This window comes from Lepidochelys kempii, chromosome 2 (assembly GCF_965140285.1).
Source record: "Lepidochelys kempii isolate rLepKem1 chromosome 2, rLepKem1.hap1, whole genome shotgun sequence".
Taxonomy (NCBI): Eukaryota; Metazoa; Chordata; order Testudines; family Cheloniidae; genus Lepidochelys; species Lepidochelys kempii.
Window position 1 is genome coordinate 179,168,135 of NC_136381.1, and position 18,984 is coordinate 179,187,118.

Genomic DNA, 18,984 nt, shown 5'->3' on the forward strand with positions numbered 1-18,984 from the left:
GTCTGATAGTGCAGCCATTTGCACCAAGGTGTTGCCTGTGCACCAGTGAGGCAGGCGCATAGGTTAAACGCGCTCATGAGCTTGTAAATCTGTTTAATCCCCCCACCAGCAACGGCAAGGCCGGTACAGAGGCCTCCCCCCTCCTGCCAGCCCTAACCCCAGCAGCAGGAGAGGAAGTAGAAAAAACTACATTACCCAAGCTGCCTCCGCCGCCCTCTGGCTTCCCGCGGCCTCTCACATGACTGCCGGGCGGCTGCAGCATGGCGGAAGCAGAGGAGAAGGTAAAGGCTCTGCCAGCTGCACAGTGGGAGCCCCAGTGTTTGCTCCAGGCGGAGGAGTTAAACTAAGGCAGCGGAGAAACCACTGTGTTTCCATGAAGGGGAAGAGAGAGGCTTCTGGAGGGGTAGCAGCAGCAGCAGGGGGCGGGGATTAGGGGGAGGGCTGTGGGGGGGCAGCGGGAGGGGGTTGGGATTGGGGGAGGGTTGTAGGGGGCAGAGGCGGCATGGGGATGGGGGGGCGGTTGTGGGGGGCGGGAGAGGGTTGGGGAGGGCTGTGGGGAGCAGAGGCAGTGGGAGGGATGGGGATAGAGGGGCAGAGGCAGCAGGAGGGGTGGAGTTTGGAGGAGGGTTGTGGGGAGCAGAGGCAGTGGGAGGGATGGGGATAGAGGGGCAGAAGCAGCAGGAGGGGTGGAGTTTGGAGGAGGGTTGTGGGGGGCAGAGGCGGCATGCGATGGGGGTAGAGGTAGCAGGAGTGGGTGCGGATTGGGGGAGGAGTAGGAGCTGCAGGAGTAGAATTGGGAATGGATGTTTGTGGAAAGCAGAACTGGAGGGCTTTGTGGGCAGAAGGGTGATGTAGAGGGTTCGTGCACAATTTTGCTGCCTACTCTGTATCTACTCTTTTTGAAGATACCAGTACAGTGTGATCCTGAAGGCATTTAAAGCTGAGGCTGAAACCCTGTTAATCTCTGTCTGAGGTTCAGAATCAATATTGTAGTCTCATTCATTTTCACATATGCATAAAAATTGCTTAAAGTCCTGAATTAATGAGCATGAAATCACCAGCCACACTAGTTTGACTTCTATAAAGCTATTGGATATTAAATATCACTCATTTATTAGTTATATCAAATTCTTACTGAGTTTGGTGGCTATGATTTTGTCAAAGTTAAGTTCTTAGTGTTATTTTATGAGGAGAGAATATTACCGTTTCTTAAATTATTTTAGAGATTATTATTGGTGAATTCTGGGTTGGACCTATTCTTAAATGTTATATACCAACAATTTGTTTTAAATTACTTTTATAATTGGTCATATTACCCTATATGAGAAAATCCTCTTCTTGGGAATTGTATTGTACAGGGAAACCTGTCTTTAGAGTTTGTCCAAAATTTAATCTCTTCCATGGTCATTCCATGGTATAGACTAGAGCTCTGCTTCCTTTAAATGTTTTATCTTTTTTTTTAAAGCAACTTTTATATTCTGAGGGCGAAGAAGGAGGTGTGTTAAATCTTCGAATGACAAAACAAATCTTTGATAGTCATTAAGGTCTTGATCTGGTGTAGTGCACTGTATTGGCAGATCAAAGAATTTAGGAAGATCCAATAAAGGATTGGACATTTATATGTATAACAGGAATATCCAGAGTTATCTTAATAGATAACTTTTGGGTGGGGGGGCAGGGGAAAGAGATACTAAACTTCATGCCTTAGAATTTAAGGCAGTCTCTAACTATTGGATATCCGGGTGAAACCTAATGGGGAGGGGTGGCGGCAGATTATCCCATGCCTGCCTATTGCAGGGTTCTTGCACTTTAGAATTATCTGGTAATGGCAGACTGGGATTCTGGACTAGATGGATTTCAGGTCTCATCCGTAATGGCAATTCAAATGTTTCGATCCCTCTACATGCCTGGAGCCCCTTTGAAGTGAGTCCAGGGGTCAGCATGTGCTGAGCTCCTGGCAAGATTGAGGCTGAAGAACCTCATTCTGCAGTTCTATGAGTGAAGCAGTTTTAGTATTAAATTTAGTATGTGACTCAAGAAAAAGTGGTAATCATTACAGTATTAGCCTTTCAAATAGTGTAATAGGCAGTATTCTATGTGTAGGGTCCAGTCCTGTCAGTGTATAGTCGGTGGGATTACTCCTGTGTAAAGTTATACATTTAAATGTGGGCAGGACTGGGGCCTAAGTTTTAATGTAATATTTTACAATAAACCCTGGCAGGTAGGCTTTAAGGCAGGATCTTTGGAATCTGGGGGCAGATGTAATAATGTCAGGGTAACGTGTGAACGCACAGCTGATTGTTACATGCAGACTGCTTCACTTCAGAGGAAGATCAAGAATGCAGAGGTGGAAGAAAGACATAAGTCCATCTGAATTGGTTGGGAGAGAGATTCTCTTCTGGAAAATGGGGAACAAGTATGGGGGAGAGTGGGATATTCTCTGGAAGGCAGCTGAAATTTTGGTTGTTCTAGACCACCTTTTAATACACTTGTTACATATAGTACTTTTCAGCTCAAAAAGACTCTGTCTATGGAGCATTCTTTGGAGTTGGTTCCTGTATGTGAGACAAGAATAAAATAGGTTTAAGAAAAAGTTTCCCAACCCAAGTATAGCAGTTTCATATGCTATAAATATAATTTGTTTAAAGCCTTCAGAAATTTGGCTTTCCCATATCTTCTCCACTGCCACACACACGCTTTCTATCAGTATGTAGGGCATAATAAAGCTTAGGAGAACTATTTTTCCCAGGATTTACTTCCTAACTATGGAGAAATTTAAATTCTCTGAAGGAGGCAGGTCCTACTGTTGGTATTTATCAGATATGCACCTCTTCTACAATGTTGTGGATTTTGTTGGTCGAGGCAGTTTTTGTGTTCTTTCCATTGTCTTTGTCACTAAAATCTATAATTAGTGCACCTCATTAAGGCACAGTCAAATATAAAAGTATCATTAAAAATCCTTACTTTTTAAATTAATGAACACCTTTTGATTATTAAAACACTCTGATTTAATTGTTTGCATTTCTCTCCTTTTGGACTATCATATGAGAGTGGTCGTTTCACTTTTGCTTATGGTCAATTTTGCATGTAGAAGATGCTGTGACTTATGTTTGGGTTTCCCTACACTAGAGAGGAACTATAAATAGTGTGTGTATGCAGGTGAACTTTCATTGGAATTTAGGTTTTTTGATTTTTCTTCCGTACCTATCTAAGTTACAAGCCTAAAGTCAGTTGATGGCGTCTGTTTTTAGTGTAAAGGGAAAACCCTCCCACAACAACGTGGATGGAAGACTGCATTTGGTGAGATGCATTGTCAAGTTTGCCAAATCAGAGATTAACTATACAGGTTAGGAATACTTTTAAATTTCCCCAGTTTTCTCATCTGTGTATCATTTCTCCATTCTTAGGCTTCTTGAAAACCAGCATCTGCCAATTGGCTGAAATATACAACACCACTGATTCCCCGCCCCCCTGACCCCAGAGTGTGACAGGCCTGCCATTGATAGTTACTAGTTCACTGTTTGGGATTCTGGTCACCTACTAGTCACTCAGCAGGGATTTTCTGTTCACAGTTAGGAGACTATTTTAAAAATAAAAAATAGAATTCAGGATAATCCTCTTGGTTCATACATTTAAAAAAAACCCATCCCAACAAAACCCCATTGTAGTCATGACTGTGGTTACTATTCCAATTTTACTTGTGGGAATGGGAGAAGTCAGGCAGAAAGCTTTTCAGAGTAGCTCCCTTGCATCATGAGTTAGCAGGGTACCTGTCAATTCTAAACACCCAAAAACACTGCCAGCGTCCTATCAGGTGATGCAGAGTCTGTTCATTAGCTTCCCAAATCAAGATTTCCTTTTTAATTTTGAACTATGACTTGAACAGAGAATAAACAGTTGCACCCGTTTAAGGACAATATTTTAGAGATGGGCCTGTCTGTAGTTAATAAAGCTTGGAAAGGCAGATGACTGTAAGCATGGTAATGTCTTGTATGGAGTCACTAACAGTAAATGGAAATGTGACTTTTTTTCCCCTCTCTAAATGGTTTTGCTTGGTTACTAAAAGTGATCTTCAACCATGCAGAGAAGACATTTGTTATGTGCTTAGAGGTTACAATAAGCACATTTTTATAGCACAAAAATAAATAAATGTGACCAACAAACTAAAGATGAAACACTGGTAATCATCAGTATTAGATTTTCTTTCCGCTTCATCTCTCTTCTCATTGTCTGTAACTTTGTCTCTCGTGAATGCTGTACCTAAATATCTTATTGTCAAAATATTACTTCATAAGATTTGAAATACTTCTTCTCTTTTGTTCGTTCTTTGTTTATATCATGGGCTGTTGTTAAAATGCTTACGTTCACTGTCAGCATATTAGTTGTAACCTTTTATTGCTATTGATAACTATAAATACGTTAAGTAAATCTTCATTTTGCTGACCTTTTTGAGGAGACATGGCATCAGCAGATTTCACCAGTGGACAGGTGAGAGATTAGCAAGAGTAGGCTCTTCTTTTTTTTTTTTTTTTTTGTAGGATGGCAAGATTCATTGTCTTGAAAGGCAGATGTTTTAAAGGCACAGTTTCTTTGAAGGTTTGAGCAAGCACTCTGTCTGAATTGTGCATAAATGGAAGAGTTATTATTTAATATGCATCATCATTAGAATTTTCTGGGAAACTGTTTTAAAGAGTTAACCAGTTCAAAATAAGCCAATGAATTAATGGGCGAATAGTGGCTAAATACAGAAGTTGGCCTGTGGATCACTTGAGCATGCAGTTCTGTCCCGTGGGCCGAGATGCTGGAGATTGCTTTGCAAGATGGATTGCCCATTGCTGGTGAGGGAAAGCCTTTTACAGGTACCTGACTATTGCTTAGAGTCTTAGATGGTGCACGTTTCTGGAATGATGTGGTATTAGTTACTGTCTGCTTTAGGGTAGCCAACAGTAGCGTCACAGCCAACCAGTGCCAGTGACTGTCAGTGTGGTACCAGATTACAAGTCCTAAACACAGAATGGGTATGGATAAATAAGAAAATCAGAAAAGATAATCATTTATCTGTAACACATTCAGAATCACTTGAAACTCTATTGACCTTTTGCCTCTAATAAAAAGACTTGTAGAATTAAAAAAGTAAAGATAATTATCATTTGCTCTGCACACACGTTAAATTTTTTTCTTCATGCTTTTTTTATCGCTTTCAGGAAATCAGATCTAACGAAGAATCTACAGATGATTCTGAGGTAAGACTGTGTACAGGGGCCTCATGGTTGTAGTGTTTAAACTGCATTGTTATCAATATGCAGGGTTTTTTTGGGGTCTTGTTTTTTTTTGTTCGTTTGTTTCTATTTTGTCAGCCGCTTATTTACAAGAGAAGCTGTGTTTGTGTTCTAACAGGTAGTTTGAGCTGTGGGCAAATTAATAGTGAAAGTGCATCCTTTTAAAAAAAATAAAAATGCAACTTGATATTAAAGCCTGGGATCACAAGATTTTAATAAAGTGAATCATGTTAGAAGGTAAAACTTAAATTCATGCATTTCTGCTTTGAACAAATGAAAATGTGATTGACAATGTCATTTCTATATATTACATTAAAGAAATGCAACTGATATTTAATGATTTCACAGCCTGAATTTAGTCTTAGTTTATGCAGCACATGTTTGCCAGATCGTATTTTGAAACAAGATTGGCCTATTGACTTAAAATGTTTGCACCATCCAAAACATTTAAGTATTCAGGTGGTGTTATTGGGTGAGCAGAAGAAAGGGAGCTGAAATGAATCCAAGTCTTTCCTCCTTACGCCAGTGCAGTACATCCAAACTTAGTTCTTGGGTGCGACTGCGGAAGTCCAATGTACAGTACTTCAATTTTTGCATTGTATGTAAACACAAGGGTCAAACTGGGGGCAGGGGAGGGGAGTGGAATAGGTGGCAGTGCTCTCCCAAGCTCTCCCAATAGGGTGGTGGACAGATGCTATCATGTTAGGCATTGCCTCGGCATGTAGACTAGAACAAGGGTGACCGTCACCCATTATCAATTAGATAGTTTAAAGTGGCTCCCAATGCTCAAAACTAGAATGAAATGGTGATGATAGAAACATTGCTCTTCACCTAGGGGTGTTAACTGCACTGGAGATTGGTATCTAGGGTTCAGGCATTGGCTGTGATTAGGCTGTCTAGTCCCCTAGTGGATTTTGTTGGTGGTCCTGATTCCCCTCTTGGGTGAGTTTGTAGTCGGGGGGGGCCCTTGAGTCCCCTGTGCTGGGTTGACCTCTCCTTTCCTTGGTGATTGTGGTGGCTGTATTTGTCCTGGGCTGGATTTTCTCCTTCCTTCCTGGCTGCAGGGTTTGCTATGATATTTTCACTCCTTGGCCTCAGCAACCTCCTGGCTCCTCCTGCTGTCCCACCCCCTCTGCCTGCAGTTTCAGCTGTTGCAACCCCAGCTTGCAGCTACTGTTGAAGCAGCTACCTGAGCCAGGGCTTTCATGACTCAGTCTTGGGCAGCAACACTCTGGAATCTTGTCACCCCTGGGTCTGATTGGCCTGTGATAGTGATGGGGATAGGCAGTGATGAGCTGCCAAAATCTTAACCGATTCTCTCCTCACCCCACGAGGGGGTCGTGGCCCACCACTGCCCCCCGGGGACTCCTGCCCCATCCACCCCCCTCCCCTGTGTCCTGACTGCCCCCAGAACTGGGCTGGAGGGTCTCGTGGGCCACTGTAGTGGGTGCCCACCCCGCCCCTAAGAGCCAGAGGGACCTGCCGGGGGGGCGAGGTGGGGAGTCCTGGCGGTGCTTACCTGGGGCAGCTCCGAGGAAGCATCCAGCAGGTCCCTCTGGCTCCTAGGGGTGGGGGAGCGTAGTTGGGGGGGAGCAGGGGGAGCGGCCGCTCCCCCCACTGATCACATCAAAAGTGGTGCCTTAGGCGCCGACTCCGTGGGTGCTCCAGGGCTGGAACACCCATGGGGAAAATTTGGTGGGTGCAGAGCCAAATTTGGTGGGTGCCCAGCCCCAGCTCACCTCACCTCCGCTCCGCCTCCTCCCCTGAGCGCGCCGCCCCGCTCTGCTTCTCCGCACCCTCCCCCAGCTTACCGTGAATCAGCTGTCTGTGCGGGAAGCCTGGGAGGGCTGAGATGTAGGCGGCGGCTTCACGCTCAGAGGCGGAGGTGAGCTGGGGCGGGGAGCGGTTCCCCTGTGCCGCACCCCCCCCCCCGGGTTACCTGCTGCGGCGTGGGCGGCCCTCCTTGTGTCCCAACTCACCTCCGCTCTGCCTCTGCCTCCCTGGGCCTGAGCGCGAAGCCGCCGCCTGTTTCTCAGCCTTCCCGCACAAACAGCTGATTTGCGGGAAGCCGGACGGTGGGGGGGGGCGGGGGAGGGCGGGCGGAGAAGCAGAGCGGGGCAGCACGTTCAGGGGAGAAGGCAGAGGCGAGCTGGGGCCAGGCGCGGGATGGGGAGCTGCCGTGGGTGCTCTGCACCCATCAAATTTTCCCTGTGGGTGCTCCAGTCCCGGAGCACCCATGGAGTCGACGCCTAAGGTGCCACTTTTGGCCAGTTGTTAAATTTAGAAGCCCTTTTAGAACCGGTTCTAAAATTTAACAGATTTAAAATTTAAAATTTTAGAACAGGCTTCTAAATTTAACAATCGGTTCTAACGAACCGGTGCGAACTGGCTCCAGCTCACCACTAGGGATAGGGCTGCATGGGATGAACCTCAGCTATGTGCTGATGCCACCCATTGTGTACAACAGTAACCCACTCTCCATTGCTGTCTTCAGATTCCGTGACTTCTTTGACCTCTGTTTCATAATCGTAGCCTTACTAATTGTTGAAGGTGGAGCTGGGCAAAAAACAGGCTGCAATTTTTGTCTATATTTTCAGTTTTTCCCCTTAGTTAACTTTGGTCCAAAAAATTGTCAAAATTACTCATGTCAAAATCTTTCAACCAGCTTGTGGCAGTGCACCTTTATGTTAGTCTATAAATACACAGAGTAATACGCACCTACTTTTCAGTCCTATTGAGAAGGTATGACAGGACCTAAAGGATCAAATCCTAATTCTGGTTCCTACTCAAGATAGTGAAGAACTACTCAAGATAGTTAAGTCCAAAGCAGACTGTGAAGCTTTACAAAAAGATCTCCTAAAACTGGGTGACTGGGCAAGAAAATGGCAGATGAAATTCAGTATTGATAAATGCGAAATAGTGCTCATTGGACAACATCGTCCCAATGATACGAATAAAATGATAGGGTCCAAATTAGCTGTTACACTCAAGAAAGAGGTAGTGGAGTAATTGTGGATAGTTCTCGGAAAACATCCACTCAATGTGCAGCGGCAGTCAAAAAAAGCTAACAGAATGTTGGGAATCATTAAGAAAGGAGTAGATAGTAAGATAGAGGCAATATGATCTTTTCTATGTAAATCCATGATACGCCCACATCTAGAATACTGCATGCAGATATGGTCGCCCCATCTCAAAAAGAGGTATTGTAATCGGAAAAGGGCAACAAAAATGATTTGGGATATGAGGAGAGATTAATAAGACTGTGACTTTTCAGCTTGGAAAAGAGATGATTAAGGGGGGGTACGATAGAGGTCTATAAAATCAGGACTGGTGTGGAGAAAGTAAATAAGGAAGTCTTATTTACTCCTTCTCATAATGCAAGAACTAGGGGTCACCAAATGAAATTAATAAGCAGTAGGTTTAAAACAAACCAAAGGAAGTATTTCTTCACACAATGCATAGTCAACCTGTGGAACTCGTTGCCAGAGGATGTTGTGAAGGTCAAGACTATAACAGGATTCAGAAAAGAATTGGATAAATTCATGGAGGATAGGACCATTAATGACTGATAGCCAGGATGGGCAGGGATAGTATCCATAGCTTCAGTTTGCCAGAAGCTGGGACTGGGTGACGGGCTGGATCACTTGGTGATTACCTGTTCTGTTCATTCCCTCTGGGGTACGTGGCATTGGCCATTGTCGGAAGACAGGATACTAGGCTAGGTGGACCTTTGGTCCAACTCAGTCTGGACATTCTTCTTCTTTTTTTGTATAAGGACACGTGATGTGTTGTCTTTAAATATTTAGCTGTTATAACAAGCCTGGAAACAATATCTAAAATGTGCTGGAGTGAACTAGTGAAACACATCCATGTTACCTGGAGGTCCACATCTTTGACTAAACCGTTTTCTATGATCATTCATGCATAATTATCAAATGATATATGCTGGCCCTTCAGACGCATGAAGACTACGTGTGGTGAATTGCTGCTTTAATTCTCTTGATGTGAAATGTATATGGTCATGGATTAGTTTGTCCATATCACTGTGTTTTCACTCTTTTTTTTTTATATACTAAACATAATACATTATGAGATTAGGAGTTGGTATTGATAGGCAGTGTTATGTAGTGGTTATAGCAGAGGACTGGACTCACTGAACCCATGGCAAGATTTACCTATGTGACTAGGGCAAACTATTTTAATTCTCTGTGCCTTGGTTTATACATAAGTAAAATATGTATAACATTTATTACATGGATTTATTATAGGCAGTTACCACTATATTCATAACAAAATTAATGGCAGACAATTGATGTTAGCTTTAATCCCTTTGAGATTCTTGAACATAAGGGACAATTGCAAATGATGAGCTTGTTATCAGAGGAGGCAAGGTGTAATTGCCCATGTTAAGCTTTATCTTCTTGCAAAAATTTTCTTCTGTAGTGTGGAAAGGGTGAATGAATAATCATAGAATCACAGAGTTAGAAGGGACCGCATGTCCCTCTTTGAACAATTCCTCCACCTCCCCACTCTGAATTGAGTGCACACAAGGAAAAAACTCTCTTCTGTTAGTCCTTACTGTGACTTCACAGCACCATCTTGCTGTCTTTTTTTCTATTAGATTGTAAGCTTGTTGAGACAGGGACTCTCTCCATTCTGTGTGTCTGTCAAAAGTGAGCATATTGTCTGCTCTTAACAAGTGATAATATAATGCTAATAATTTTCCCACTTGCATAGTCTGCTTTGAGTTACCTGTTTGTTTATGAATGTTAAGATGTTGTTTGTACGGAATCAATGACAGAGCGTATGATGTTTTGCAAAAGCAGAGCATGTGATCAATCTCAGACGTGTGATGTTTTGCAAAAGTGACTGTTTTGCCTATATGATGTCACACAGCTCTTCATTGCAAATCTGGTTTCCACTGGTCCTGTAAGTTGAATTCCTGAGGCCATTTAAATGTGTTTATTGTTTTCCAGTTGTTTAAATTAGAATGTCTAAAGCACATAGGTATAAGTTAGTAGAGGTCGTGCATATTTTTGTATGTTCAGCAAACCTTTCAGTGATGATGGTGGTAGTTATTTGTGTCACCACTATGCAATTGTAGCAGATCTTTCTTGGTTACTACACTACAGTTTACTCTCTCTTTCATATCCTTACATATGATATGGGGTATTATGAGCTTTTACTTATCATGTAGACAGGCTACTATTTATTCTCCCATGATATGGTGAGCAAACAATATATCTAAAATGGTATTTTAATTCTCGGGGGGCGGGGAGGAAGTACTTTAGCTGCAAAGTATTTTCACAGCAATCTTGAAGCACTGACATCTATTTTTTTTTAAACTTCTGTCATTTTTTAAAATGGCACATGTGATGTACATCATTTTCCCCAACCCATAAAACAATCAGGTGTGCTACATTTTAGATTGAACAGGTTTATTTCACAGAAAAGTTCTAGATACGATGCTACTTCATGGGTGTATTTAACATTATTTTACAGCACCTAGAGTTGCGTATTAGGGCTGTCACATTTGATGAGGCCTTAAAAAGCAAACAAACAAACAAAAAAGAATATACTGACCTTTGACTGTTCATAAACAGTGGAGAAGAAAGTCTGAATAAATTATGTACAGCATGAAGCGAAATTTCTCTGTTTTTAATATTACTCTTCCTTCCTGCAGTGTACCTGTAAGTGGTTACTTTTACAACTGAGCTTGCTTTTCCCAACCAAATCTTAATTAGATTTTGGTATCTAATTGGCAAAAATCTTCTCACGTGTTTGTTAGCTTTATATCAATGCTTCTTAACAGATCTGTGGTACAAAGCTGAGAGGTAAGTGTACATTTTCCTCGACTTTTTGAGTTGAGTATAATACTCAGCTAGGATGTGCCTTGGCTTTGCAGTTTAGTTCTCTATTAGCAAATCATGTTGCACTGAATGATGTAATGTACCATTTTAAAAAAAAGAGACAGTGATACTGCACTAGTTCTCCCTGGTAGCTTATATTGCAGAACCCACACATGGATCTCTTTTGGATCCTCTCTTCTAAGTAGAGAGTCTTTTTACGCTTGCTTTTGAAATTTCCAAAAGCTGCTTTTGTGCAATGTGCCTACTTGAATTTTGTTTATATTCGGTTCCCTGATGTTTATCACTCTGGACCTCAATATTGTTTTGCATTGTATCATGATAGCCAACCAGAAACAAGGCTTGATAGCTGAACTACCTCATAGTATCTGCATAATGTGACATAGTCGTGGGGCAATCTATGGCATTGTTGTGAAATCTTGTGAGCGAATGTGGATTTTACTTCTGCCACCAGTGTATGTCTGGTGCACAAAATAATTATACTTATCCAATACTTACATATATTTTTCCATCAGTATAGATTATCACTGGTCTGCACAAAGGAAGTAGCAGATTTGTCAGTTAACTTGATGATACACACATTATAGAGTGGGCAGAATGATTTGGAGCACCATACTGGGGCTTAAGAGACCTTCAATTCCTGTCTTAACCACAAACTTTCACTGTGACCTTGGGCAAGCACTTCAACTACATTCCATCTGTTCCCCTCTGTAAAATGAGAATAATAATTTCCAGCCTTATGGGGTGTTGTAAGGATTAAAAAAATCCAGTGATCATTGTGAGTTGCTCAGATACTGCTGTGATGATCATATAAGTATTTCAATATCTGAGATTAGGAGCTTCCTGTTTGTTGACCTGTTGAAGTTTGGATATGTTGTTGTTGTTTTTTTAAAGTGTAGTCAGACTCGTATCCAATCTTATTTTTAATGGAATTGTTGTTGCAATAGTGTTATAAACCTTTGACTGCATTCTGTGCATGCCTGCTAATATTTACATGTCTTCCCATTAAACTCAGAAAATGGACAGCTAATGAGGGCTGCTGATGTACCTCTGTACTGAACTTCTGAGGGCATGGCTACACTTACAGGTGTAGAGCGCTATGAGTTAAACCAGCTCTCGGAGACAGCAGCAGGGAAAGCACTGCCATGTGTTCACACTGTTAGCTGCAAGTGCAGTGGCATGGCCACATTTGCGGCACTTGGAGAGGCATTGGAAGCGGTGCATTATGGGCAGCTATTCCACAGAGCACCTCTTCCCATTCTGGCACTGTGGCTTGTGGGAATGGGGGGCGCAGGGCATCCTGGATCCTGCCCCAATGCCCCGTGATGCATCGCTTTGCATCCCAGCAATCCCTGAGCTTCCAACCACATTTGGCACCATCTTTCAATGGTTTTTGTACTGCATGCTCTGTCTTTCCTTTCGGTCTGCGGGACTGGATCCCAAACTTGTGAGGAATATGCTGATAGGTCTCGCCAGCACGTCACGAATTGCAGTCAGGTTACTCCTTAAGCTACAAAGTGACCGTGAGGAGTCCAACGATGATGTCGACTCACATAACGCATACGACATGAGATTGCTTGTGGCATTCACGGATATGCTCACCACAGTGGAATGCCGCGTTTGGGCTCGGGAAACGAGCACTGAGTGGTGGGATCACAGCATCATGCAAGGCTGGGATGACGAGCAGTGGCTGCAGAACTTTCGGATGAGGAAAGCTACTTTCATGGGACTGTGTGCTGAGCTTGCCCCCGCCCTGCGACGCAAGGACACGAGATTGAGAGCTGCCCTGCTGGTGGAGAAGTGCGTGGCTATTGCAATCTAGAAGCTGGCAACTCCAGACAGCTACCTATAAGTCGCTAACCAATTCAGAGTGGGAAAGTCGACCGTTGGAATCGTGTTGATGCAAGTTTGCAGGGCCATTAATCACATCCTGCTCAGAAGAACCATGACTCTGGGCAATGTGCGTGACTTGGCTGGCTCTGCACAAACGAGTTTCCCTAACTGCAGAGGAGCGATAGATGGGATGCATATTCCAATTTTGGCACCAGACCACCTAGCCTCCGAGTACATAAATCGGAAGGGGTATTTCTCAATGGTTCTCCAGGTGCTTGTGGATCACCGTGGGCGTTTCATGGACATTAACACAGGCTGGTCCGGAAAGGTGCATGATGCAAGCATCTTTCAGAACACAGGCCTGTTCAGGAAGGTACAAGCCAGGACTTTCTTCGCAGACCAGAAGATCTTTGTAGGGGAAGTCGAAATGCCCATTGTGATCCTTGGAGACTCCGCTTATCCTTTAATGCCATGGCTCATGAAACCATACACAGGGAGCCTTGACAGCAGCAAGGAGTGGTTCAACAATAGGCTGAGCCAGTGCAGAATGACTGTTGAGTGTGCTTTTGGCCGTTTAAAAGGCCGCTGGCGCTGTCTGTATGGGAAGCTGGACCTGGCTGATGACAGCATCCCTACAGTTATAGCCGCATGCTGTACCCTCCATAACATTTATGAAGGGAAGGGTGAAAGCTTCACTCAGGCATGGACCACGGAGGTTCAGCACCTGGAGGCTGAATTTGAATAGCCAGAGACCAGGGCTATTAGAGGGGCCCAGTGCAGGGCTGTAAGGATTAGGGATACCTTGAGGGAGCAATTTGATGCTGAAAGCCCCCAGTAATGTTTGGTGCCCTGCATGGGAGTGAAGTGCAGTGGTTCCAATGCTAGTGGGCATCTGTGTTTGCTACGTATGATGCACTGACTTGCGTGCCTGTTGATTTCCTGGGCTACGCTATCTTTTACTTAATGCAATAAAGAATGTTTGCAAAGCCAAAAAATTAATTTATTGAAAAGAAACACATGGGAAAACACATGGCATGACATAGCTGTGCTGTGTGGGAGGAGGGAAGGTAATGGGGGGGAACGGGGCAATCACAGATTTGCGTATGTCCTGTTATCATATTCAGCCTTCCTGTCTGGAGTGCCGCGCAATGAGTGCTGCACTTCAGGCTAGCTAAAATGCATGATGATGGGGGTTGAGTGCAGTGGGTAAGAGTCGTAGTTTGCAGGGCTGGGTGGTGAACCTACAGGTGTTGGAGACTGCTGGTGGTGATAAGAAACCGGATGTTGGAGAAAGTGGGTTGGCGGTGACATGGGGGCACAAGGGAAAGAGTTTTGGGACAAGGGCTACGGGAGGAGTGGGGGGCGGCGGGCATGGATCTGCTCCATCTGGAGTGCTATGAGCGCCTGCATTGAGTCCGGTTGGCATTCCATAACGCTTAGGACCTGCTCCGTGGTTTGTTGCTGGTGATCCGCATTCTGCTGGCGGAGCCTCCTTTCAGTCTACCACCCCTCCTGTACTTTTTGATTTTCAGTAAGGGACTGCTGGATGACTTCATGCAGAAGGTCTTCCTTGCTTCTTCGTGGACGCTTCCCGATTCTTTGCAGCCTTTCGGCCATTGATAACAAGGACTGCTGGGATCTCAAGGCTGCATCTGTAAAGCCAAAATGCAACCCTTAACAGAAGCAGCATTGTTCACACTAGACAGAGCAATGATTCGGCTGAACTTAAAGGCAAGCACAGTGCACACAATAGCAGAAAGTGCCCATCCCAAAGCGAGCGCACATAACCCACAAGGGCCCCGAAATAGTAAGTAAGCACAGGGGCAAGGGGGACTGAATGTTTCAGGGCTGTACTGTCCTCTGGGGTTCTGTGCCTTAGGGAGAGCCAACAGCTGCAGGGGACGGGCTGAACAGTGTCCCCTCATTTTTCAGAGGATGAGTTCATCCTGGAAGATATCTCGCTTCTGAGAGTGACTTGGGAAGCAAGGGGAGGGTCTTCTACTACAATGCAGCTTCTGCCCTGGCCCTTATGCCACTTGCTTGTGTGCAGCAGTGGTCCCCCCACCCCTCATGGCACAGTGGTGCGGACATGTTAGCCTGACTGGGACAAGGAGCATAGAGCTCTGCCAAGGAACCTGCACAAGCGGATTGCCCAGCTTCTGCATGAGACCTTCGATGAGATCACTGAGGCCGATTACCGCGATGTGAGAGAGCACATCAATGCCTTATTCTGCATCTAGGCATGCACGCAGCTCTAACCCTTCTTTCTGCAACCCTCCTCGCCCCAAGAGCCCGCGCCAAAGAACTCCCTTCCCAAAATAAAAGCTGTGTACCAGGCACCTCCTCTGCTGTTTGTTCTTCCGCAAGCACCGTCCGCTCTGACTGGCTACCTTCTGACTGGCTTGAGAACAGCTCCTGGCTGCATGCATCTAAGGACGCTGGACCGTCCTCTGGCTCTGGGCCCCACTCCTCCTCAGCACCCATCACTCCTGCTTTTCTCCTCCTGCCTTGTTGAACTCTGGGCTGCTACAGCCTCTGAAGTGTCCATGGTGCTCTTTGGAGTGGAGGTGGGGTCGCCCCCAAGTATTGCATCCAGCTCTTTGTAGAAATGACAAGTCATGGGGGCAGCACCGGAGTGGCGGTTTGCTTCCCGCGCTTTGTGGTAGGCATTGCGCAGCATCTTCACGTTAACCCCACACTGCAGAGCATCCTGACCATGGCCCTTGATATCTGCCTGTAGGTATCGTAATTCCTACTGCTGGAGCGCAGCTGGGACTGGACAGCTTCCTCCTCCCAAACACTGATGAGGTCCAGCACCTCGCCATTGCTCCATACTGGGGATCACCTGGCACGTGGAGGCATGGTCACCTGGAAAATTGTGCTGAGAGCACTCCACGCCTGGCTGAGCAAACAGGAAGGGGATTTTCAAAATTCCCAGAGAATTTAAAAGGCGGATCTGATGGTTGATCACCTGAGGGCACGGCAGTAGAGTTCAAAGTGGCTAGAACAGGGATTGTGGGACACTTCAGGAGGCTGATCAGAGCACATTAAAGCATCAGAGCACAGTCCACACTGGCACTGCGGTCTCCAGCCGGGGCGCAGCAAGCGTTATGCTTCTTGTTGAGGTGGATTACCAGGGGTGCTCCAGCTGCGGAGTCCGGGTGCTCTATGTTCCTTGCCAGTGTGGACACCTCAGGAGTTAGGGCGCCCGGGGCTGATTTACTGTGTTCCAACTTGCAAGTGTAGCCAAGGCCTTAGTCTCCTAGATAACGCTGAACTGATCTAAACCTAATTACAAATGTTTCAAGTAAACACAGCATCTGGTAAAAAAGGGTTTCCTAACCCTGCTACGTTCCCCACCAAAATATTCTCTAAGCACAGGGCATCAAGCACAGATGGGCTCTTCCACTATTGTTGTCGTTAAAGCGACACCATCAACTTGACAAAAAATGAATTAAAAATAGATTCAGATACTACATCAGCCTACATTGCATCTTTGCCATTTCTTGTATTTCAGCTCCTTTTGTCTGACAATTCACTGTGTCCCCTTTGGCAAGCCACTTCGCTTCTCCATGCCTCTCCTACTCCATCTGTAAAAGGGGGTTATATTAGGGTATGTCTACACTACCCATGTTACAGCGCGGCTGCGGCAGCGCTGTGACATGGGCAGTGCGGGCATGTTTGGTCACTGGGGTAGAGCTCTCCTGGCAATAAAGCACTCTCTTTACTGGCACTTTTCAGTACTAAAACTTTCATTGCTCAGATGTGTTTTTTCACACCCCTGAATGACAAAAGTTTTTAGTGCTGAAAGTGGCTGCGTAGACATAGCCTTAGTCTTCCTTTTTTCTCCTCCAGTTCTTTGAGATCTACAAATGAAAAAGTTCTGTATATGAACTTCTTTAAAAGTTTTTATATTTTCTTTTTCTCTCTCTTTCTCTCTCTCACACGCTCACTAGCCAGAGAGAGCTCACTTCTTCCTGCATACCTAAAGTGAAACGAGCCATTTAAATAGGGTGCGGAGAAAGGGAAGGTATGCAATAAAAAAACAACTCTGTTAATGAGAAAAAGTATCATGCAAATAATTTATCAATTTGAGTCAGTGGGATGAGCATTGTAAATAATGTATTGACGTTTAAATGGAATCTTTTCATACATTAATTTTAAAAACATGTTTTCAGTGACAAGTGACTAAGATTATAATATGCATCGTTCTAGGATTGACTTCCAAGAAAAATGGGTTACTGGTTTTACTGCTATATTCTTCTAATATCTGCTGTTCTTGTGTGAAAATTAGATACTTCACTTAATGAGCTATTAATATTAAATAGAAGTGCCAGTTCTCCTGTGTGTTTTGGAATATATAAAAGGTAAAAATACTGCCTTGCATGTTACATAAATTAAATGCAATTGAAAAGCTACTGTGTCAACAGTGTGTGCAGATGTGGCCTTCCCAAAATACTAATTCATTGATGTGGATGGAGCAACACTGAATTTTCTTTTTCAATAATTTCCTAACCAGTTTCACATTTCAGCGAGTTGATAAAAGAAACTTCAAAAATGACTGTTCCCAAAATTGCACTGTAGGGTATTCATATGCAGTTGATCACAAAATGGCAACAGTTAGTGCCCAAGTAGTGTTCATAGGGGAAACAAATAGTTCTGTTGAAATTCCTTACTCAGCAAAGGGAAATACAAGAGGAAAGGTGTAGTTTCATTCAGATTTGAATTATCTTAGGCTTTTCCTTCCCTTTTGGAACTTGTCTGGGATATCAAAAATACAACAAGCCATTTTATATCACTCTTATGTAATTAAAGGTAACTAGGATTATTGTGTGTAGTTGAAGTGGTTTTATAATTCCCACTGGCTTGGTGTACACAAAACTTCAAGTGAGAAAAAAAAAATAGCTGAAGTGAAACCAAATACTATTGTGGACTATATTTTTTTTACATGTCACTTATGAGGATTGTTCATGTGCAGTATGTCTTCTGTACTTCTGCTTCACAACTTCGTTTATGTCCAGAGTTGTTGGGGTGAATCTGGAATTGGTGTTCCACACATATTGTGAGACTTTCTTTATATCATGGCAGTCCTGAAAAGAAATAAAATGCTGTGTGCTTTTTCCTTTCATCTGTGTATTACTTCATCCTTGGAATGCAACCATCTTAATATTTATTCGTGGGCAGCCATATCATTGTAAATCCTTTGCTTTAGTATACCTACATTTTCCCAAAGAAGACAAAGGATTAAATAAATCCTCATCAGATCCATAAGAAGAAAAGATTTCACACACTAATTTTCCTGACAGCCTGATCCATATTTGCCAAAGATTAGCATGTTGTTGGTGATTTGGCTTATGAAGAACCATACTGGGGTTGCACAGGAGGTGATTCACTTCATTTCCTTACTCAGAAAAGCAGTGTATTTTCACCATAATTCTGTAGAGGTCAATATTTTTGGCAGCATAAAATACAAGGGTGACTTCATGGGTTGGTAACCTCAATCTGAGCACCTCCATTCCATTGTATAGCAGTAGCCATATTAATACAAAATTATTCTTCTACAGGTTAGAAGCTTGCAAGGGTTTTTAATATTTATTTCAAATCCATTTTTAACCAGCTTAGTCCACATGGGGAAAAAAGGTGCTATGTTGTCAGCCCTGGAGAGAGGGAGAGAAAGTTGTCCTTTCTTTGCCTGTGGAGTAGGTATAACTGGGGCAGTAGCATACATTTCTTCACACTGTCTTGCCAGTGGTTCTCAACACTTGCCTAAAGAATCCCTTCTGCTGTTAAGAGGAGGCTTAATCTTCAGGGGCACTCATTCCTTTGTATCTTTGCTGAAGCTGCCATCGAGGTTGTTAGTTGCGGTGGAGTTCTTCTGTGATGTGGCCATCTGTCAGCTGGGAACTGGCTTGATACCACAAATTCATTTTGGTAAACCAAAAGCCATCAGATGGTAATAACTTTTTGCCAGTATCAGCCTGATCTGAATTTGAACTGACGATTCA

At 43.9% G+C, this 18,984-nt stretch overlaps 1 protein-coding gene across 5 annotated transcripts in view; it reads left to right on the forward strand.

The window, feature by feature from the left end:
* The first annotated feature begins 215 nt into the window (after window positions 1-215).
* The window catches only part of VPS41 (VPS41 subunit of HOPS complex), a 172,033-nt gene continuing 153,264 nt past the window's right edge, over window positions 216-18,984 (forward strand). For 3 of the 5 annotated variants that reach the window (XM_073332850.1, XM_073332853.1, XM_073332854.1), the window contains exons 1-2: window positions 216-281; window positions 5,205-5,243. In XM_073332850.1, the coding sequence (XP_073188951.1) occupies window positions 261-281; window positions 5,205-5,243 (60 nt within the window). In that variant the 5' untranslated portion in view covers window positions 216-260. Of the gene's footprint in view, window positions 282-3,250; window positions 3,347-5,204; window positions 5,244-18,984 lie in introns of those variants that run through there. The other 2 variants (XM_073332852.2, XM_073332851.1) reach the window with 2 other exon arrangements.